This window comes from Antechinus flavipes, chromosome 6, assembly GCF_016432865.1.
Source record: "Antechinus flavipes isolate AdamAnt ecotype Samford, QLD, Australia chromosome 6, AdamAnt_v2, whole genome shotgun sequence".
Classification (NCBI taxonomy): domain Eukaryota; kingdom Metazoa; phylum Chordata; class Mammalia; order Dasyuromorphia; family Dasyuridae; genus Antechinus; species Antechinus flavipes.
The window spans coordinates 159,886,557-159,910,171 of record NC_067403.1 but is presented as its reverse complement, the minus strand read 5'-3'; the positions used below and the strand labels follow the sequence as shown (position 1 = coordinate 159,910,171).

Sequence of the window (23,615 nt, the reverse complement as noted above, 5' to 3'; positions counted from 1 at the left end):
TTCAGAAATAGACATCTATAAAATAGTCTAATAGAAATTAACATTTTTGCAGATAAGATTTATTTACTCTTTTTTCTCTTAGCATATTTTCAGTCTCAGACATCCATTTAAGAAACAGCATAATTTGATGTTAGTCACACTCCTGAAATAGATATTTAATTTCCAAATATGCTGTTTAGTACATTTTTAAAAAAATTAGTTTGGTCTGTGCATACTCTTTGATCCAGCAGTGTCTCTACTGGGTCTTTAAAAAGTGGGAAAGGGTCCACATGTGCAAAAATTTTTGTATCAACTCTTTGTAGTAGCAAGGAATTGGAAAATGAATGGATGCCCATCCATTGGGAAATGGCTGAATAAATGATGGTATGTGAATGTAATGGAATGTTATTGTTCTATTAGAAATGATCAGTAGGGTTATTTCAGAAAGCCTAAAGAGACTCACATGAATATAGCAATAGTTAAGGGTAGTGAACCAGGAGAACATTGTATACAATAACAAGATTACATCATGATCAACTGTGACAGACATGTGATGGCTCTTTTCAACAATGAGGTGATTCAGGCCAATATCCATAGACTTGTGATGGAGAGAGCCATCTACATCCAGAAATGTGAAGACCGAGTTAGCACCCTGGATACCTTAGAATCAGCTGGAGTCAGGAGAAGCAAAAGTCCTTGATCTTTATAGGTAGAAGTGAGTTGGATGGACACAGGATCTCCATGATCTCCCCTCTCCTGTCTATTGCCAAAGTGACTCTGGCTTGTCTTACTCCACCCCCTAATCCCTCCTACAATTCTCTGTATACACCAAAAGATCAAGCCAGCACAGAATAGTGGGAAGGGCCATTTTCCAAGCATATGCTAATAGAGTATTGTCCAATAAGTAATTAGCTTTAAGTGCTCAGTTGTCTGATTCCAGTGCATCAACTCGGAGTTTCAGCCCTTTACATTTCCTGCTTTCTTTTATTTTAGAACACAGGTGATCATGCCCTCCCCCCCCCCCCCCCCGACTTCTCAGGAAAGGAGGTGAAAACGTTTAAAAAGGAGATGATCACGCCCTCCCTGACTTCTCAGGAAGGGAAATGAAAAGCACCAAAGGGAAGTAGAGAGTCAAGCCAGATATTGCTAGTGGATTTCTGGGCTGAAAGGTCTTAACTAGAAACAGGTATGCACAAACCCATCAGCATGAGAGGTATTACATAAGCACATAGGAATAATGTACAGGCTAGTAGTGATGACTCTTCCCCACATTGCAGTCTCAATGTGGTGCAACAGACATGAATTGTACATGCAAGTAGCGGTATAACAAACAATATGAATCAACATGGTGTTCTAAAAGATTTCCAGAAGTCCTAGAAGGAGGGTATGTAAATAACAATCACACATATGCCTCCTTCAGCAGCCAAGAGATAGTCCAAAGCCAATCTATTGTCCATTGCTTCACGTGTCAGGGAATCCAATGATCCCCACAAGTTTTTGAAGCCCTGCAACAGTCTTTTTATGTGTTAGGGAATCCAATGATTCCTGCAGATTTTGAAGTCCTGCAACAGTCTTATCATTTCTCAGAAAATCCAATGATTACTGAGGGTTTTCAAGTCCTACAACAACTTATCATGTCTCAGAGAATACAATGATTCCTGGGGATTTTGAAGTCCAACAATTTTTGATGTCCATGAGTCAACGCCATAACTGCCGTGCTCTTTTCAGTGGTGGGCACAGTCAGCGATGGACCCACTCGATGTTTCTTGGTTCTTCTCCTTTGTTTCAAGGATCTGCTTCATCTCTTTCCTATGGACAAGGCAAATACGGCTCATTGGCACCCATCTGATTCCTTCTCTACCTGTAGAGATACAAGCAAACCCTCTCCCCAAAGCAGTTAACTTTTTCTGGTCCCTTCCATTCACCACTATCTGGGTCTCTCCACATCACCTGGTGATTATCTAAAAATAGTGGAGCTACTCGCACTGGACATTGCCCTTCCAGTGGGTTATAAAACCTGTCTGCAGGAGCCAGTTGCACTGTATACTCTCGTGACTTAACTATAAAGAGATTAGTCAGAACTCCTTTTCATTCCACTCAGCAGAATGAATTGTATGCAATCATTCTTTGTTAAAAATCAAGAAGTTTATAATATAAAGAGCTAGATTTAGAAGCTTTCTAGGGTTACTTGTGGCAGCCCCCTTTCTTTTGTTTTTGGAGGATTATCTTAATATCTCTGTTTCTCCTCTCTACTATTGCCTGTCCTTGAGGATTAAAGGATATGCCAGTGGTGTGCAAAATCTTATATTGTGCATAAAAGTGTGCAAAATGTTTAGAAATATATGCAGGTCTGTTGTCTGTTTTTATTGCTTGTGGCACACCCATAATTGCAAATGTGGATAAGGAATTCAGTGACCACTCAGAGCTGTCTCTTTTGCTGCTGGTATTGCAAAAGTGAATCCTGAAAAGGTGTCTACTACAACATGGATAAAAGACAGGCGACCAAAAGATTTATAATGGGTCACATCCATTTGCCAAATTTCATTGGGTCTCAAACCACGAGGGTTCTCCCTGGAGGCAGTATAGGAGCGTGGAAAGGAAGGCAAGCTGTACAGACTTTTACTATGCTCCTAGCTTCCTCTCTTGTTATTCCAAATTGTAAACATAAAGCTTGAGCAGCTTGATGATATTTAAAATGAGATTCTTGGGCTTCTTGAAATAAAGGAGTATTGGCCAGAATAGTGAGAAGGCTATCTGCCTTTGAATCACCATCAAAAGTAGGACCTGGAAGTTCACTATGAGAGTGGACATGCAAGATATAAATCTTACCTGTATGCTTTCTCACTTACTCTTGAAGTTCCTTAAAGAGCTGATATATACATTAGATGCTACAAATTTTATTTGGGCTGTGGCAATTCTTTGTACCACACCTCCTGAATAGGCCAAATCAGATATTGTATTTATATCTCCTGGATAATAAGAGCTAGAATGATTGCATATAATTCATTCTGTTGAGTGGACTGAAAAGGAGTTCTGACTAATCTCTTTATAGTTAAGTCATGAAGAGTATACAGTGCAAATATGTTTGGATGCATCTGTAAAGATAGTTGGTCCTTTAAGAGGAACTTTAGAAACCTTTTCTTCAAGAATCCATCACCAATTATGTAATAGTCTGGTTATCTTTAATGGAGACCCGTGTATAAAATTTGGAGCCATGGCTAATAAAATTTACCACTCTGGGATGGTTTCACAGCACACATTAATTCGTGCATAATATAAAAGGTGTATATTTTGTCAGGTCTTATCCCAGATAATTATACTGGTAGCTTAATGTCCTTTAATAAAAATCTAGCCACAAGCACTGGGTAAGGAGTAAAGATTTGTTCTGGATGTGTTGGGAGGTTCATCCCTTCTATCACACTGTCTCCTTGATGAAGACTTCTGTGGGTGCCTCTTGTGTAACAAAAACTGATATTTCCAAGGGTTTTTAAGTGACTCTCTCACATTGGATAAAACCAGTTCAATTTCTCTCAAAGCCTCTTGAGCTAATTTTGTAAGCTGATGTGGTAAGTTTAAAGCACTGTCTCCCCTTAAAATGTCATATAATGGTTGTAACTGATAAGTAGTCAAGCCTAACACTGGTCGCATCCATTGGATATCTCCTATCAATTTCTGAAAGTCATTTAAGATGTTTAGCTTCTCTGTTCTTAAGGAGAGTTTTTGTACTGTAAGCACCTTAGGGTATACTTCATATCCTAAATATTGAAAAGGAGCATGTCTTTGAATTTTTTCTGGAGCTATGTGCAATTTGTAGTTTCTTAGTGTTTCTATGGTCTTTTGTAGACATGTTTCTAACATTTGTTCCTCAGGTGCACATCCCAATATATCATCCATGTAATGTAATAACATTACTTTTGGAAATGCTTTTTTTACTGGAGTAAGAGCAGCAGCAACATACATTTGGCACATAATAGGGCTGTTTTTCATTCCCTGTGGCAAAACTGTCAATTCCTATTTTTATAAGGCTCAGCTAAGTTAATGCTGGGCATTGAAAAGGCAAATCTTTTCATACCCTCATCTAGAGGTATAGAATAGAAACAATCCTTAATGTCTACAACCCAAAGAGGCCATTCTCTAGGCAATTGAGTAGGAGATGGAAGTCCAGGCTGAAGAGTTCCCATAGTTTCCATCTGTTCATTTACCTTTCTTAAATCAGTCAATATCCTCTCTTTTCCAGATTTCTTTCTTACAACAAATACGAGGGGATTCCAAGGACTTGAAGGTTGTATGTGTCCTTGGTCAAGTTGCTTCTATACTATATTTAATAAGGCCTGAATTTTATCGCTACCTAAGGGCCACTGTTCTATCCACACTGGTGTATCAGTTTTCCATTGGATACGAACAGGTGAAAGTGTTGGCAGGCCTTCAACAGCAGCCCTGCCTAAAAAACCAAAGTACTCATTTCTAATCCTAATTGTTGTAAAAATGTCTCTTCCCCACACATTGATGGGGATTTTTTCCACTATAAAAGGAGTAAAAACTCCTGTTTCATCTTCAAAAATCCATCTCAAAGGGGTAGCACTAACTTCAGCTGCTATTGATCCTCCTACGCCAGACATGTAGGTGTCTGCCTTAATCTTTGGCCAGTGACAGGGCCAGTTGGCACCTCTAATTATTGTACAATCTGCACTAGTGTCTACCAATCCTTCTAATGGTATGCCATTTATATAGATAGTGAGCATAGGTCTCTCAGCTATCATAGCTGCTGTCCAGTATATTCCTGGATTTTGTTCCTTGGAGTCAGAATCTGGGCAACTATCACCAGACTGCCTTATAAAGGTCTGTATCAGTAAACCTGATCTACTACTTCTCCTGGTTGATAAGTCACACATTGTCTACCTGTATTAGTGACTGCAATATTATCTACACATTCCCCAGTTTCCCACATCAGTGTGTTTTGTAACATTGTTTTGTAAGTACTCTCAGGAGGTAAAATGGTCAAGCCTACTATGCCTGGAGACAAAGGATCCATAGGCTGGAGAGGAACAGATTTTACCTCTCCAGGAGGTATTTCAGTTGTCCCAGCTGCATACAACTCTATTCTCCCCAATTTTAATCCCTTCTTCCATCAGGTTGCTTCCTGGCTGGTTGATTGTGTAATCCTTTTCTCCCATCAGATTGCTTCCTGGCTAATTGGTCATGTCTAGGTACTGAACTTCTAGGCACTCTCTGGGTGTAGCATCAGCTGCCATCATACCCCAAGTATTTTTTGACTGGAGCCCTGGAGCTAGGCCCTTCATCCTGTTTGCTTGAATCAATCTACATTCTGATGCCCAATGGAAGCTTATGTTGCATTTTGGACATGGGATATTGGGTCTTGTTCTCCCACCCTGTTTTCTCACTCCGTCTCTATACCAACATTGAGCTTTCAGATGCCCTACTTTACCACATTGAAAGCATCTACAAGTCTCTCTGGAAGTTCCTTGCCCAAACGGACCCTGTCTTCCCATGTTGGGATCTTGGGAAGTCTGCATCATAGCCTGGCTATAAAAGGCATTTGTGCCCACTGTGGCACAGCGAATTATGATCTCCTCTAAAGGAGCAACCTTGCATAGTCCTAGTATAATTCTTCTATAAACCTCATTAGCATTTTCTTTAGCAAGTTGCCTTATCATAATGTCTGTTACTGCATTTTCACCATTAGTTTGTAAGATAGCTGTCTTCCAATGTCCCACAAAATCAGCAAAGGGTTCGTTTGGCCCTTGTGCAATTTTTGTGAAGGCCTCATCCCTGTCATTTTAACTGAGGAGAAAAGCCCATGCTTTGATAGCAGTGGCAGCAATTTGCTCATATGCTGCTATGGGGTAATTAATCTGTACTAAAATGTCTACATAAGATACTTATACCTGTTAGTTGGTCATAGGTGATTAGAGGATTAACTCCACTATGACTATTTTGTTGGGCTTATATCCTACAGAGCTCACTAGATTCAGAAAGCCACAATAAGTTTTGTCCAGATTCTAAGCATGTCCTTGCTATAGATTTCCGGTCCCTAGGGGTTAAGACTTCATAAGCCAAATTCTGTAATAACATCTTAACATAAGCTGATGTAGCCCCATAAAGAGTGAGAGCCTTTTTCAGGTCTTTGAGGATTTCTATATCAAAAGGAGTGTATCTTCTACATTCTTGACCTGAAGAGTTAAACTGTTGAATCACAAGATATATTCCTATTTTCAAATCAACTATATCCTGCCCTTCTTCTGTGGCTTAAAGTAGTGCCTTTTGCAATATAGTCATAGGAGGGGGTAATTGCTGGGAGGTGGGGATGAGGGGAGGGTGCTGGTGGTATCACTGCCCCTCCCACTACTCCTCCTTTCTCCATCCCGGAAGGTGGAGTTGATGGGGGCATGTTAAGGATCTGCTCCATAGGCTGAGTTGAAGCTGACTTGTGAGAGTGAGAATCACCACACCTTTTAACCTCACTTAATTCCCCATGCCCTCTGGTGATATTGCCATTAATCTGTCCTTTGTCTTCCTCTTTTTTCTCAGAATTCCTCATCTGGCTGTTCTGAAAATTTTTCTTTTTTCTAGAACTTGCAGGATTCTTTAAGGCCAATTGTATTATGTTGTATATGTGGAATGCTTCCTTGGAAATTGAATGAGGGACCTTTATCATTGTAATATTCACATAGTTGAGCTCCTACTAGTTTCCAATTATCTGCCTCTATATCTTCTTCCTTTGAAAACCAAGGGGACGTGAGTTCTAATGTACCCAAGAGTCTAGTGATCTGCTCCCAAGTTACAATTAATTAGCCTTGTCCCTTGATCACCTTGAGTATGTTTTCTATAGCGCCCCCTTGGGGGTGGGGGTGGGGATGGGGCTGAGGATGGGGGAGAATCTTTTCCTAATATCTGCCCTATTTCAGCTAGAAAAGGTTACTACTTTAGCTCTTTAAAAAGTAAATTCCCTTGTCTGTTAAAATACTCCCCCTGTTTCCTAGTCACCAGGGACTTCTTCAGTGAAATTAGGGTCCTTGGTCCAAATGTTGGGCACCAAATGTGAAGACCAAGTTATCTCCCTGGATACCTTAGAATTATCCGGAGTCAAGATAAGCAAAAGTCCTGATCTTTATTCTTGGTCTTTAGGGACTGGACACAGGATCTCCTTGACCTCCCTTCTCCTTGTCTACCGCCAAAATGACTCTGGTTGGGCTTACTCCACCCCTAATCCCTCCCACAATTCTCTGTGTACACCAAAAGATTGAACCAGCACAGAATAATGGGAAGGGCCATTTTCCAAGCATATGCTAATAGAGTATTGTCTAATCGGTAGGTAACTAGCTGATTCCAATGCATCAACTCAGAGTTTCAGTCCTTTACACAGAAAGAGGGCTATGGGGACTATATATGGATCACAACGTAATGTTTTCACCTTTTTGTTGTTTACTTTTTTTTTTTCTTTCTCATTTTTTTCCCTTTTTGATCTTATATTTTTGGTACAGCATGATAGTTGTGGAACTATGTTTAAAAGACTTGCACATGTTTAACCTATATTGGATCACTTGTTGTCTAGGGGAGGGAATGGGGAGAATCTTGGAACACAAATTTTTGCAAAGGTGAATGATGAAAACTTTCTTTGCATATATTTTTAAAATAAAATTACTTTGGCTTCTCTATATATATGCACTTCCCTTTTTGTAAGGATCTTGTCTATATCTCTTCATTAATATTTGGCAAGAAACGTCTGGCAATATGGGATGAAATTCCTTCTCACAGTCTTACAAATCTGTATTTTATTCCACCTCTGGGAAAAAACAATCAACCAGAGATTTATATGAAATAGTAATACACTAAATTTCCTGTCAATTTATTTTCCCAAAAACATGAGATTGAAAGATAAGTTTATAAGATCTTTCATAAGACTTTTCAATGAAATGGCCCAAGCTTAGATCATAGAGTATATAGGTGAAAGCCCTCTTTCCTTGTCAGCAGATTGTACTTTAACATAAAGGATATGTTTGCCTTTATATTAAGGATTTTCCTGTACTGCTAATTTTATAAAAAATTAAAAGTATCCAGTGTAGTTTTCATTTGGTCTGTTGGAAATGTAAAGATTTGAGTATTGTTGGAGGAAATACTAGACCTATGTTCCCGGTGTCACCCTGTACCTCATAAAACAATATTATAATTTGTTATTATTGCTTTCTATATTACCTTCTAATTTTATTGAAATTGAATTTCTCTTGTTAGAGAAATAAGTAAAATTCCTTTGGACCCTAAATTGTATTATTGTCAGATCACAGAATATTAATTAGTTATTTACTTAGTTGTAATCAGCAAATGTTTTTTAAAAGATTAATGTGAGTTCATAGAGTATAGGACATGAATAGCTAGATAGTGCAGTGGGTAGAATGTTAGGCCTAGAATCATCAAGACTTATCTTTCTGAGTTCAAATCTGGCCACACTTTCTAGCTTACTGACCTAGACAAGTCTTAAGTGACTTGTCTCAGTGTTCTCATCTGTAAAATGAGCTGGAGAAAACAATGACAAACCACATTAGCATCTTTGTCAAGACAGCCCAAAATGGAGTCACAAAGAGTTGGATATGATTGACAAAAGACCAACAACAAAGGGTATAGACTTGAAAAGAAGTTGAGGATCACCAAGTCCAATCTTCTCATTTTTTAATTTAATGAAGAGATCAAGAACCACTTGATGTAAAGATTGGTTTTCCCAGTTTCTGTTTATCTTCTAATTTTGCCTGCATTGGTTATGCTTGTATAAGTTTTCTTTAATTTTACATAATCAAAATTGTGCATTTTATTTGGGTGGGAGTTACAAAAATATGCATTTTTGAAATTTGTTTCTGTCTCCATTATATCCACTTTCATTCTAGAGTGTAAATACCTTAACTCTTTTTTTTTTTCATTTTTCTTTTTTCTTTCTTTCTTTCTTTCTTTCTTTTTAAAGCAATTGAGGTTAAGCAACTTACCCATAGTCACACAGCTTGAAAGTGTTAAGTGTCCGAGGGTGGATTTGAACTCAGGGCCTTCTCACTTCAGGACCAGTGCTCTATCCACTGTGCTATCTAGCTGTCCCTATCCAATATCTCTTGACCTATTCCCCTCCCTATCCATTGATCTTAATGGCAATTTCTTCCTTATTCTTTTATTATATATACATATTTGTATGTGTTTATGTATATTTGTACAGTTATATATAGGTATTTCATATATGTTTTCATACATATGTATATATTTCATATACGTGTATGCACAGTGTTTTGGTGTACTCTTGTTTTACAAAAGATAGAAAGGTAGGTAGGTTAGGTAGGTAGATAGGTAGATAGATATACAGGTCTGTATTTGATTTTTTGTAGAATACTTTCTAGTTTCCCCCAGAAGTTTTTGTCTAATGATGTGTTCTTACAAAAAAAGTGAGATTTCTGAGTTTATCAAATATGGTACTACTCTATTCATTATATAGTTTGTGTATATAATCTGTTCAACTTATTGATTGCTCTATAACCATTACACAGTCATGTTGATGATCATTGTTTTGTGGTTAGTTTGAAATCTGGTCCCTTTTTTATTCCCTTTGAAATCTCCCTTATTTGCTAGATAACTTTTTCATCTTTCTTTACTGTAAAACTCATTTATATATTTTTTATCCATTAGACTATAAGCTCCTTGAGGACAAAAACTAATTTTTTTCATATTTGTGCCCCCACCTCTTAGTACAGTGTTGCACTTAAATGTTTATTGATTCTGGAAATTGCTAGACTTCTTTTTCTCCCTTTGCCTTGTTTCCCCTAAACTACTTATTTATTATCACTGTGACTTCCATTCCCCCCCTCCCCTTCATTGCTCTGGGCTCACTGTCTTCTAAGGATAATTCAGTTCAAGAAGTACCATCTTTTCCCCTGGAAATTTTTTCCCCTTGTTTTTTTCCTCCCTCCCCCCACACTTTGTCCAATTTTAACTTGTGCCACCATCACAATCTGCCTTTTCTATTCCTAATCATGAAATACCAAACTCTGTTAGAGAAAGCCACTAGTCTCAGCCAGGTCCTCTGTGTTTTTGCCATGATTGACTGTCTCATAACAGAGCAACTGTTCTTGTATTTCAGTATTCTCCCTCTCAATACATAACCTCCCCTGCTACTTTGCTGAGACTTGATGCACTTTAGATGATGCTTTAGAGGGTGTTGTACTATCACTGCTAAACCCATTTATTCATGGCCTCTCTCCCAATAATAGGGTCTTAAAGACTCTTAAGAAAACAGCTTTTTTTTCCCAAAGCAGGCATATAGTGTTGGGAATTAATATGTAGGAAGATCAGTATATTAAACATTGTCATTATTCTGGAGACTTGATTATATCCTGAAGTTGCTGATATATGCAAAATAAAATTACAGATTGTATTTTTTTTGGAAACATCTATAAATGGTTCCTTTTTATATACTGTTAGGCTCTGCAAGGTATGGTTTATCTGATAGATTTTTGGAGAAGGGAGGAATTTGTGACCCAACAAGATATAGAGAATATTATGAAATGCAAAATAATTTAATTACATTAAATTAAAAATGATTTGTACAAGTAAAACCTATGCAGTCAATATTAGAAGGAGAGCAGAAAGCTGGGAAACAATTTTTATAGATAGTCAGTGTTTCTGATAAAGGCTTAATTTCTAAAATATATAGAGAACTGAGTCAAATTTATAAGAATATAAGTCATTCCCCAATTGATAAATGATCAAAGGATGTGAACAAATTTTTGATGAAGAAATTAAAGTCATATATAGACATATAAAATGCTCTAAATCACTGTTGATTAAAAATGCAAATTAAAACATCTCTGGAGTACCACTTCACATCTATCAGATTGACTGGTAAGATGGACAGGAAAAGATGCTGATAAATCTTGGAGGGGATGTGGGAAAACTGGAATAGTAATACATTGGTGGAGGAATCTTGTACTGATCTGGACATTGTAGAGGGCAATTTGGAACTATTCCCAAAGGGCTATTAAACTATGTATGCATAGTTTTGATCTAGCAATGCCACTACTGGGTCTGTATCCCAAAAAAATCATACAAGAGGGAAAAGGATCTACTTGTGCAAAAATGTTTTTAAGCAGCTTTTTTGGTAGTGGCAAGGAATTGGAAATTGAGTGGATGCCCAACAACTGAGGAATGACTGAATAAGTTATGTATAGAAATGTAATGGAATATTATTGTTCTATAAGAAATGGAAAGCATGCTCATATCAGAAAATCCTGGAAAGGCTTACATGAACTGGTGCTGAGTGAAGAAAGCAGAACCAGGGGACATAATGCATAGTAACAGCAATATTTTGTAATGATCAACTCTGAGAGACTTGCCTCTTCTCAACAGTACACTGATCCAAGACAATTCCATCCACCTCCAGAAAGAACTATGAAAATTGAATGTAGTTCAAAGCATACTGTTTTTACCTTTCTTTTATTGTTTGCTTTTTGTGATTTTTTTCTGTTTTATTTTTATTTTCTTTCACAATATGACTAGTATGGAAATATATTTTTAAAGTATTGTACATGTATAGTCTATATCAAATTGCTTGCTGTCTTTGGGAAGGGGACATAAGGAAAATAGGGAGAAAAACGTTGGAACTTTGGAGTTATAAGGCTCTGAAGATGAAGTGGGATGCTAGAACAGATGGATATTTTATTAGTATCTCAGGTATTAAATGGGGAAAGAAAACAAAAGTACCTGATTTTCTAGATAGTGGAAGTGAAACTATACATTCTTTTTAAGTGTGTATTCAATAATATTTTTTAAAATAACCAGTTCTTTTAAAAAAAAACAAAATGCTTATAAAAAGCCAGCAAAGGACTTGCTTCTTTCAGCTCAGAGAAATTTGACTCATTCATTCAAGACATAGTCACTCAGTAAAATATCTGATAAGAGACTACTATATGCCAGGCCCTGTGCTAAACTCTGGGGATACAAAAAAAGATAAAGATAATTCCTACTCTCAAGAAGCAGTCTACTCTCCTCCTAAAGGAGAAGATAACAGGCAAATTAGCATGAACCATCAAGCCATTTACAGGATAAATTAGAAATAATCAACAGAATAAAAGCTCAGGAATGAGCTTTTAAGAGGGGTGTTAGAAAGGCTTCCTGTAGAATAAAGCCAGGTAATCAAATGAAGCAGAAATGGAGAAACAGCCACTAAAAATAGAATAACTTGTTTGAGAAACACCAAAAAGACCAGTGTCACTGGATTGAAGTGGGGAGCAAAAGGAAGTACCATGTAAAAAGATCAGAAAAGGTAACAGCAGACCAACAGATTTCTATAATAGTTCAGACATGAAGTGATAAGCGTAAAAGGGGACATATTTGAGAACTTTCACACAAGTAAAATCATCAGGCTTTGGCAATATATTGGAAATAGAGGGTGAGAGTGAGGAGTCTGATGGTATTGCCAAGTAATAATAACAAGTAATAGGGAAGTTTGAAAGAACATTTGAGGAGAAAGAATAAATTTAGTTTTGGACATGTTAAACTGTCTCAAGTTTTATCTCGTTCAAGATGTCTGATAGATCATTGGAAGTGCAAGATTGAAGATCAAGAAGTAGGGCTTGATATATAGATTTGAGAAGTATCAGCATAAAGTGAAATGAGCAAAATGAGGAGAGATCATTGTATATATAGCAGCAACAAGATTATACGATGATCAGTTCTGATGGACATGACTCTTTTCAACAAGGAGATGATTGAGGCCAGTTCTAATGATCTTGTGATGAAAAGAGCCATCTATACCCAGAAAAAGGACTCTGGGAATTGAGAATCGATCACAGCATAGCATTTTCATTCTTTTTGTTTTTTGCTCGCATTTTGTTCTCTCTTTTTTTTTTTTTTTTCTTTTTGATCTGATTTTTCTTGTGCGGCAAGATAATTGTATAAATCTGCACACAAATAGTAGATTTAACATATATTTTAACAGCATAAAGATAATTAAATCCATTTGAGCTAATAAAAACACCAAGTAAAAAGTGTAGAGGGAAAATAAGAGGACCCAAAACAGAGCCTCAGTGAATACCTATATTACCAACCATGACATGAATAAAATTCCAGCAAAGGAAAATGAGGAGCTTTTGAATAGTAGGAGGAATACCATGAGAAATTATTGTCATAAAAATTTAGACAGAACATACCCTAAAGAAGGGCAAGCACAGTTGATTTTCCAGTCCCTGTAGGCACACAATAAAAAGTGCCAAACCAAATATCATTCTTAATTGTTTGCCCTATGATCCATGCCATGGTTCACGCTAATTTCTCAGATCTATGACACTGTCCTTTTCTAGTTTTCCATCTTGCTGTTTGAATATTCCACAGTTGTCTTATTGAGATTGTTGTCTTTCTTCTATCTACTAAACATCACCCAGGCCCTCTTTTATAAATAAAGGAGGTTAGGGGCTTTCTTCTGGACACACCATACTTATCTATGAATGTAATTGTTGAAGACCAAGAATGCAGACAAAGTGCTACAATAATGAGCTTCTGTGTCTAAAGTGTATGATGATCTCTACTGACTGTCTGCCTGTTCTTTGAAGGCTTTAAAAAGCTGCATAATTCAGTTTGAGATGTCAGGTCCCTGAGACAAAGTATCTGATGAAGGGAAAGGAAGACAGATTTTTCTTCTCTCCCTTACCATTGATGATGTCATCAGGCAAACTGGACCAGGTGGTGAACAGCACATCTATCAGGGAGTAGAAAGACATATTAAGGACAGATAAATACAGAAAGTCAAAAGTGGCAGCTTCAGAAAGAGGTTCTTAATGATATCTGGGGAGTGCCAGCCATGAACTCAAGGCAACAGGAGAATTTTGGGAAGTCTCTGAAAATACTCCCAAGTCTTAGAGTACCAGGAGCTATGTAATCTTTGCCCCACGGGTATCTTATATATGTCTTACTAACAGTGTACTTAAAATTTTACCCTAATCTTTACTGTGTGTCTATGAGGGAAATCACATCCTCCTCACCCTCTTCTTGCCTGAAATATTCCAACAGCTTCCTCTCTGAACACTGTCCCATATGCTGTTGTCAGAATAATATACTTAATTAATCAGATTTTCCCCCTAACTTAACAGGGCTTCTTGTTTACTCTGAGGCAGAATACAAAGCTTTCTGCCTTGCTCCAGTCTCAGTTTCAATCTTTCCAGACTTAACTTTTCTGTCACTTCACTTAAAGTGGTCTCCTAATGCTTCATTTTGCCAGAAGGTAAAATCATCCAGAGCACAAAGTATTATTGTTATCTCAAGCTCAGGGCACTAGCCTACTGGCTTTACCTATGAGAAACAGGTGATTCTAAAATATTTTGACATTTCCCCCTTTGGACCACAGAGAGGGGTCTAAAAGAACTCCTACCTACCAGAATCCTGGCCAAAAAAGTAGAGGCAGATATAAGCTAAGATGTCACAAGTGGTCATTTGGGCCAGGATGATATGTTGTCTAGGGAGTTAGCTCCTTGAGGTGGATCTATTGAGAAAGTGTGTCCTAAATATCAGTACTAGCCATTCTTTCCTTACAAACAGAAAACCAAGGGGAAGTGCAAGAATGTAAGGGGAGAGAATACCAACCCACACTTGAATCAGGGTAGTTGATGTATAACTACGATCTTTGGCAGCTATGGAAGCAGACAGACAGTAAGGGCTATTAAAAACAGTAATTGATCAGATCAGTTTTCAGGCAAAACATATGGGTTGCTTGAGATGTACAATTAGGAGAAAACTAATAATTATGTTATGTATATTATATTATATATTGTATTAATCTGTACAGAGAGATGATTCAGTTTCTCAGCCACCTTAGGGCTAGGTTTAAATAATGCAGCAAAGTTATTCACAGAATTCCCATGTAAGACATAATTACATCAAGTATACATAGATCAAATTACTTAGAGGGCTTAAAATGTACTGGTTCTGAGAAGGAGGATTTACTTGTCACCAAGATAACCAAGAAAACTTGAAAATTAATAACTTGGAACAAAAGAACAAAGCAATACAACAGTTATCACCAGCACATTTTGAGTCCCAGATGTTTCATGTATCTATCTCATTCCTAAATAACTTTTTTTTGACAATGTGCTTACTGTCAGGACAGCTTTTCTGGTTCCAAATCTAGAGGTTTGTACAACCCTTTAAATTTGATTTTACAATTTTGAAACTTCAGAGAATTTCAATTTATATATATATTTGCTGTTTCTGTCTTTACCTAAATCCTGTACTTGACATAAATATTTTAAAATGTTATGTGGCAACTATAAAATGAACTCTTTTGCTTTCTAAAAAATCATCACATTCTAAAAATAGGAAAATAGTTTCCCTTTATGATGTACCATTGTAGATATAATTTATGTATAAAATACAATAAATCTTTAATTAATAAATCCTTAATACAATTTTGAGAATTTATTACCTAAACATAGTTGAGATCTGTATTTTCATGAAAGATAAATTTGTAAACCAATCATATACATGTATATAGTTCTTAAAGAAAACAGTCTATTCCTGTTTCTTTCTTAAAATTTACTATTCCATTTATTTATTTATTTTTGTCTTTATTTAATCATGTCCCCATTAGGAAAATATTATCCCACTCTTATAATGTTCATATTTGAATCCTATCATAGCAATTCAGAGATATACTTATCAATCTATTATTTAATAGATTTAGTGTTTAAAAAAACTTCATTATAGAAATTTTCTACAGAAGTAAAAAGACATAGCAATTACATTCCCAGAAATTTTACCTTAAATAGCAAATCTTCACTAGCCATAACATAGGGCTTAAATATGTTTCCTGCTATTTCCCTAATATTAAATAGTCAACAGTTTTCAAATATCCAGTTTTTATTACCTTCTTTTAAAAGACCAATTCATATATAGCAAAATCCAAATTAAAAGTTTTTTCCACCAGCCTTTCTGATTTACAGTAATCTCTCAAATTTTACAATATAGATTTGGAAATGCAATACAATTTAGAAATACTGTAATAAAGCAAACAATAAATTTCATTTCTAAATTGTCACATATTATCTTAGGCATTTAAAAACCACTTTATAGTTTTCAGATACAGAACAATTAAATTAAAGAAATAATATAGTGCCTATTATATGCCAGTCTCTGTTAAGCACTTTATAATCATTATGTCATTTTGATCTCACAATCATCTTGGGACATGGATACCATTATTTTTTTCTTTATTAACAGGAAAGTGGGGCAGAGATAAGATAGCTTGCCTATTAATACATATCTGTAACCAGAACAGAGAAGGGTAGGCTCATCAAGGGCAGAGACTGGCTGGGTACCCCACCTTGTACTGCCACATTAGGCACTGCTAAGGGCACCTGGCCTCTTTCAGGTGGGACTAAACCTTGGCAGATCCCTCTCAGCTGCCAGGACCTGCCATGCGTTAGCCCCACCTTGAACTGACTGACCAGGTTTTGTGGGGTATCTTAGGGGACACTCCTGCTTAAGGGCTGGCTTGGCTGGTGCCAAGAGCTTCTCATTAATGGTAAATTCCTAGTGGCCTGGCAAAGCAAATGTTGTCCATATGGTCTGATTCCTCCCTAACCCCTAACAATCCCTAACTGCTGGATGCTGGGACAGGATAAGCAGGATGTACTGCATCTGTATGATACCCCTAGACCTGCCAGGCTACTGAATGCCCACAGTTATAGAGGCATTGGGGCCACTTCTGAGAGTGGATAATTCCAGTTTCCCTATAATTCTCCAACATTCTCTTTTCTTAATTTGACCTGAGATAAGAGTGCTTAACAGAAGACAATGGTTGTAATGGTCTTGTTAGCAATCTCCACAACTGAAATACAAGATGACTCCTGGGGAGGAATGTGGAGAAGGCAAGAGGGCTTAATGAGTCTCCTCTCCTCTTGCTATCTCTTCCTAGAGCCTTATCATGCTGAATGATCAGTCTCCTGGGGAGGATCCCTCAGTATCTTCTGGGTTACTTTCCCTTTTTCATCATCTTTATTCTACATTGTTTTCCAGTGACCAAGTTTCTTACAGTTAAAAACAAACCCTTATCTTGTGTATCTTCTGCATTAAAGAGATTATACTTTCCTCTCCTAATGGTACAGAAGAGATTAGAAGACTAGTTTCATCCTATTCCACTTACTTTGGTCTCAAGGGGGATATTCAGTGTCAAAATGTTGCCCATCAGAAATAGCTGAGTTGTTTAAAGATAGGGGGAGGGTGTATGTAAAAATTAATAAAATGAAATAAAAGCTAAAAAGTCAGAGAAAAATTAACAGAAATTTCTATAAGGTACAAAAAGGTTACCTTTTTTTTCTCTTCATTCTCTTCATTTCTGGGCTCACTATCAAAGCCCAACAGGGGTCCTCAAACTATGGCCACAGGCCAGATGCAGCAGCTGAGAACGGTTATCCCCCTCACCCAGGGCTATGAAGTTTCTTTATTTAAAGGCCCAAAAACAAAGTTTTTGTTTTTACTATAGTCTGGTGAATTGGTCCCCTATTTTAAAAGTTTCAGGACTCCTGCCCTAGAACAATAAAATTATCAATCTAATTACCTTAAAAAAAATTTTTTTTTAACTTATATAAGATTTAATCCTTAACTTTTTTCTTAAAACTTGTTCCACATGTTGGTACTCCAAAATTTATTAGGATATTTCAGAAGGGAGTGAGTGAGTTCCTGGAATTACCCCAAAGTTTCAGGAATTCTTTCCTACAATCTTAAAACGATTAATTTTTTAACTCCTTAATAATTAATCTCCAAACCTTCAGAATCTGCTAAAATATTTCTAATGGTTTTATAAATTTTAATCACAACTTGTCAAATGTTGGAAAAATGTAGGAAAAAAAGAAAAGTGTCTTTTAGGATTTTTTTTTCTTATAATCTTATAATCTAATCTTCCATGGATAAACTAAAGTGGAACTAGTTCTGCTTACAGGGCCAACTGTTTCAGTGATGAAAATTAATTAGTCTTTCCCAGTATTCTAAACTCAGGTTTTCTTTTTTTTTTTCCTGTCTGGCTGCATTTTTAATCTTTTGAAGTTACAGAATCTAGCTCACAATACAAGCACAACACAGACATTCTATATTTTATAAAAACACAGGCACAGACATAATGACAAGATAATGCAAATGACAAGGTGTGCAAATTTAATTTTATCCAGTTGACTTGGTGCAAACAGTTGATTAGGGGAGGTATATAGTGTTAAGGTATGCAGAGGAAAAAAGCACATAGCAGCAAATTCTATAGAGATGAGCAGAGAGCAGAGGTTTGGGTGGGGAGGGGAGCGGGGTTCTGGGTATGGGCCCTGGAGTTTTCCTTAAAAAGAAAGGGAAACTAATCAAGGGTGAGCTCAGAGGAATAGAGTAGGAAAGAATGGTGTTCTCAACAGCTGAAAGGAGAGAAAAGAGTTCAGAATCTGGAGATATCTCTGGTGGTTATCTAGTCCAACCCTACTAGAGAATTCCATTTAGTCCTGTTCCATATCAAATTCCACTTCTGACAGCATATCAACCACACTGTAATCAAACAAAGAGACAGGAAAATCAGAGAACAAACATAAGTTTAATTTATTTCAGAGTGAGGAAAACACTTGAAAGTGGAAGTCTCCCTCTCCTGAGGAGGACTTACCATGCTGGAGCAAAGACAATGCTTTATATACATAAAAGTGGGTGAACCATGACATAATCATTCCTAGGTCTTGAGTAGCACTTCCTCAGGAGTGGACAGTGTAAGCGTTCCTGGGGTCTGTGGAAACAAGTCTCTAAGTTGATTGTTTCACAGTGGGGTACTGAACCAGAGTTAGTATGGTGGGAACAGGACTGCAGTACTTGGTTCAGTTCATTTGGCAGCTACAAATGAGCATGGGGAGATGTGATGGATCACCTGCTTTTGGTTCTCAAATCCCTGGGAATTAGGGGAAGCTCCCTTAGTGAATATCTGCTGCTGGTCAAAGCTATATATTTTGCCAGAGGGTAAGGTCATCCAAAGCACAAAGGATTGTTGTTATGCTGAGCTCAGGGCACAGTAAGGCCTTAGCTCTGGGAAACAGGGTGTCTCCAAGATATTTTGACACCAGCAGAATTTGAGCATATTGAAGGAAGAGACTTTTTTTTTTTTTTTACATAACTAGACTAACTAAACATTTATCAAATTAAATTGAACATGGAAAAGAATGAAAAGGCACATTGCACTTGTGGCAGAGTGCATGTCAAGTAGGAGTAGTCATGTTGTTTCATCACAGATCTATCACAGTTTATAACTGAGAGGGGGAAAAAACAAGTTTAGCAATTGTTTTAAAAGAATATGACATTATTTTTATTGATTTATTTTTTCCACTTTTATGTTATTTTCCAGTCTATAATCTTCATTCGTGATCGAAATGCACACGGTCAGGAGCTATCTGGTTATATTGACTACGCACACAGGCTTAAGATGGAAGATTTCGAAGTCTACTTCACTGGGAAAAGAAAACTGCTTCCAAGGCCCACTGATTTGAGGTAAGTTATATGTAATTTCTTATAAAATTTTTCACCCCAACCAATCAGATTATATTATCTGTTAAAGAAAGGATATTCCCATTTTGTCTTAAGTGGAAAAATACTTACTATTTTTTTATATTATTTTTCATATGGAGAAAAAAAAATTTGGACCTTAAAATCTTATTTAAAAATGAATGTTGAAAACTGTTTTTTACATGTAAATTGAAAAAATGCTTACTAAAAAACCCCATACAAACTAATTATCTCCTTCCTTTTGGGAAGTCTTTTTCCAAAAATATCAAAATGTCACTTGGGCTTGAAATGTTGAAAATTCCTAATAAATACCAAAGAATTATTAAAAAGTAAAGGTTTGAGATTAACTTCCAAGATCATATTTCTCCAATGAAGTTGATAACTACAAATAATTTGGCCTGTGACAGGCTTCATTCATCTTATGTCAAAAAGAATGCTGTGGATAAATATATTAAGAGATTCACTGGATTTCTGTAGTTAAATATGATTGAGAAGGATGCATTTAAATTAGTTCTTTAAATGCAATAATATCATAATGTATACTTTCAGAACAGTAAAATGAACCACTACAAGTTTGGAAAATAGTCTTGGAAAAAACCCATAGAACTTTGATGAAGTAAAAGGCCCATCATTCCTAAGACACTTAAAGATTAATATTATCTGTTACAAGAAATAGGCACAGTAGTTCTTCTTGGAACAAATGATAAGCAGGTTAAAAAAAGCTATTGAAATACATTTGTAACAAATAGACAACACATCACTCAATCAGGTAGTAAGCGTTTATGGAGCTCTATATTAGGTGTTATGCTAAGAACCAAGGATTTTTTTTTTAAGTTAATAGTCCCTGTTCTCAATGGAGAGAACATGTTAACATTTATGTATAAATAAGATATAGATAAGATAAACTAAAAGCAGTGGGAAGGCATTAGTACTGAGCTGGATCATATTATTGGATATTACAGAAGTTGTGAATTTTTTACCTGAGACTTGAAGGAAGCTAGTAAATCCAGAAGGCAGAAGTGAGAAAAAAGAAAATTATAGGCATGGGAATAGCCAGTGAAATTTTTCTGTGAGACATTTACCAATAATTTTGCAAGAATCATAGACAAAAAACCCTGGATTTTAAATTTCCTATTTTGTCTTAAATCTGGCCCTCCGTTACTTTTCCAAAAGGGTCAGTAAATGTAAGAGAAAACTAACAATAAATGTAACATTATAATCAAGATGACCAAAAAATATGAAACAGGCTAAGCATCTTAATAATGTTCATTTATGTAGCAGTTATCTTGGTTCATTGTATCTTGAATTTAGCTGTCTTTTTCATGAAATCATCTGCTTCTGGAAAATAATATTCAATGTAATTCTGAGTCAAAAAAAATCTGTTCTAGACCACTGTCTATAAATTGTTTCACTTGGTTAGCTTACACTCAAATGGGCCATTTTATCTTTTTAGGGTTGTTTCTTCCTTTCAGATCTATTTACTGGCTACTTGTTGTGATAAGTAAAGTGATCAGACTTTGTATAATTTAACAGTATTTGATAAAATCTAATGATATCAGCCTTCAAATAATTACTTTATATGATGAAAATCTTATGATGTTTAACTTTATAATCATCAGGGCTCTAGAGAACAAAACAAAAAAATCAAACCAGAATACTCTTCTGAAAAGTGCTAAGAATTCTGTTTTTACATACTTCTTGTTCATTCTTCCTTGCCCTATTGGTGATAATGGAGAGTTCATTTTTGCATTAGCCCATAGTATTTCAACAAAGTACTGATATGATGATTACTTTGTGGATGTATTGTTCATTGAATAGTAATTGCAGAACTGTTTTTACAAAAATTGAACTTGATAATCAATGCATATTGTGAAAAGAAATGATATGATAGAAACCATGTAATACATCACTTCCGGGTTCCTGGAAACTAATATTATACATCAGAAGTATGCTGCGTTTCATGGACTCTTAAATGTCAAATCCCCATGGTACAAATATAGACTTCTCTCAAAGTATCTTGGAGACCAAATAAGGACCTTTGAAGTGAATCATTATCACAGACCAACTATATAGCCTGTAATCTCCAGTATCTCAAATCTTAATAACTGAAGAATTATGTGTGTTTAATACTGTCATCCCAAGTACACTTACCCTCCAAGCATGGCATGAACAGCTTCATATAATATGGAGAGAGATCTAGCCAAGAAACTCTTATGTCCTATGGGAAGTAGATGAGGTAGCCATCATCTCAGCACCATCAGCTACTGGAGTTGTACTGATGATAATTTCAACAAGCTCTCCCAAAATGAGCTATCGTGCCACTCGTTTTATTTATTTACAGATTATTTTGCCTACTAATACTATTGCATTCTATAGATTTTTGTCCATAGAACATTAGATATAAAAGAATAATAGGAGAGCATCTTGACTCAAAGATTGCTTTGCATCAAAATTTCATTGACAAATGATAAAACTGATCCATAAAAAGTTCCTTATCATCCTAAAAATATTATGATAGACTTAAAATTCCTTTTTTACCTTTTATGCCAATAATATTTTTGTTTTGGTTCAGAAACCTTATGTCTTAATACTTCAAAAGTTTCTACTCCTAAGGAAAAGTCTATCTTAAATCAAAGCTACATAATAATTAATAAATTTTTGAATTTAATTTTAGCCTGTTTTTCATAGATTTTTACTGATATCTTTTGTTTGCACATTCATTAGATTTGTTCTGGTATCCTTTTCTACTCTTCTTCCAAAGAGTCAGCCCTTATATCAAAGTATTTTTAAATAAAAAGAATGAAAGAAAAATATTAGCAAATCAGTTATCTTTATAAATCTAACATTATATTGAATGTTCCACATACTTTTTGCCTGATATGATAGGGGACCTCTCACCTCAGCAAAGAAACAAGCTAAATTTCTTCTAATATATAGTCTTTGGGTCATATACATATATGTGTGTGTATTTAATATTTTTATTTTCCCCAATTACATATAAAACAACTTTATATATTTGTTTTTAAAACTTTGAGTTCCAGATTCTACCCCTTTCTTCCCTCACCATCCTTTAAGAAGATACATGTGAAGTTATGCAAAACATTTCCATAAAAGTTATGTTGCAAAAGAAAACATAGAGCTCTTCTCCTTCCCCCTCAAAACAAAACAAAACAAAAAAAAAAAAAAAAAAAACCTCAAATAAAGACAATCATTTCTTTCTCTGGATATGGATAGCATTTTTCATCATAAGTGCTTCAGAATAGACTTGGATCATTTATTGCTGAGAACAGCAAAATCATTCACAGCTGATTATTCCACAATATTGCTATTACTTTGTGCACAGTGCATTTCAATTTCCTTGAGTTCATGGAGGACTTTCCAGGTTTTTCTGAGAGCATCCTGCTTATCATTTCCCATGAAACAATAATATTCCATCATAATTACATATCACAATTTATTTTAGCCATTCCTCAATTGATGGACATCCCCTCAATTTCCAATTCTTTGCCTTGAGAATTGCTACAAGTATTTTGTCCATATAGGTCCTTTTCCTTTTTAAAAAAATTTCTTTGGGGATTCATGCTTAGTTATGGTATTATGGTATTATAAATAATTTTATAATCCTTTTGGCGCAGTGTTCATATATTTTGATCATTTATCATTTGGGAAATGGCTCTTTTTGGGGGGAGGGGTAAATTTGACCCAGTTCTCTATACATTTGAAAAATGAAGGCATTGTTTGAGAAACTTAATCCAAAAGTATTTTCCTAATTACTCTTGCTAACCATATTTCCCCCTAATTTATTCTATTCTCTCTCCTTTCACCCTGATCTCCTTAAAAATTTATTTTTCTACTCACCACCCACTCCCCCAGGATTCCTTCTCTTCTATCACTTTCTCTTCTTCTTTTGTGTCCTCCCATTTTCCTGCAGTGTAAGATAGATTTCTACATTCATATTGAGTATGTATGTTTTATTTCCATTTTGAGTTAATTCTGATGAAAGAAGTAAGGTTCACTCCCTCTCTCCTTTTCTTCTTCCCCCTCCACTGTAAAAGTTTTTCTTGCCTGTTTCATGACAGATATGG

The 23,615-nt window shown here is 35.9% G+C and overlaps 1 protein-coding gene across 1 annotated transcript in view; it reads left to right on the top strand.

The window, feature by feature from the left end:
- Positions 1-23,615, top strand: part of CFAP299 (cilia and flagella associated protein 299) — a 495,839-nt gene that overhangs the window by 391,114 nt on the left and 81,110 nt on the right. The window contains exon 4 of the mRNA XM_051965852.1: positions 19,373-19,515. Within this exon, the coding sequence (XP_051821812.1) occupies positions 19,373-19,515 (143 nt within the window). The remainder of the gene's footprint in view (positions 1-19,372; positions 19,516-23,615) is intronic.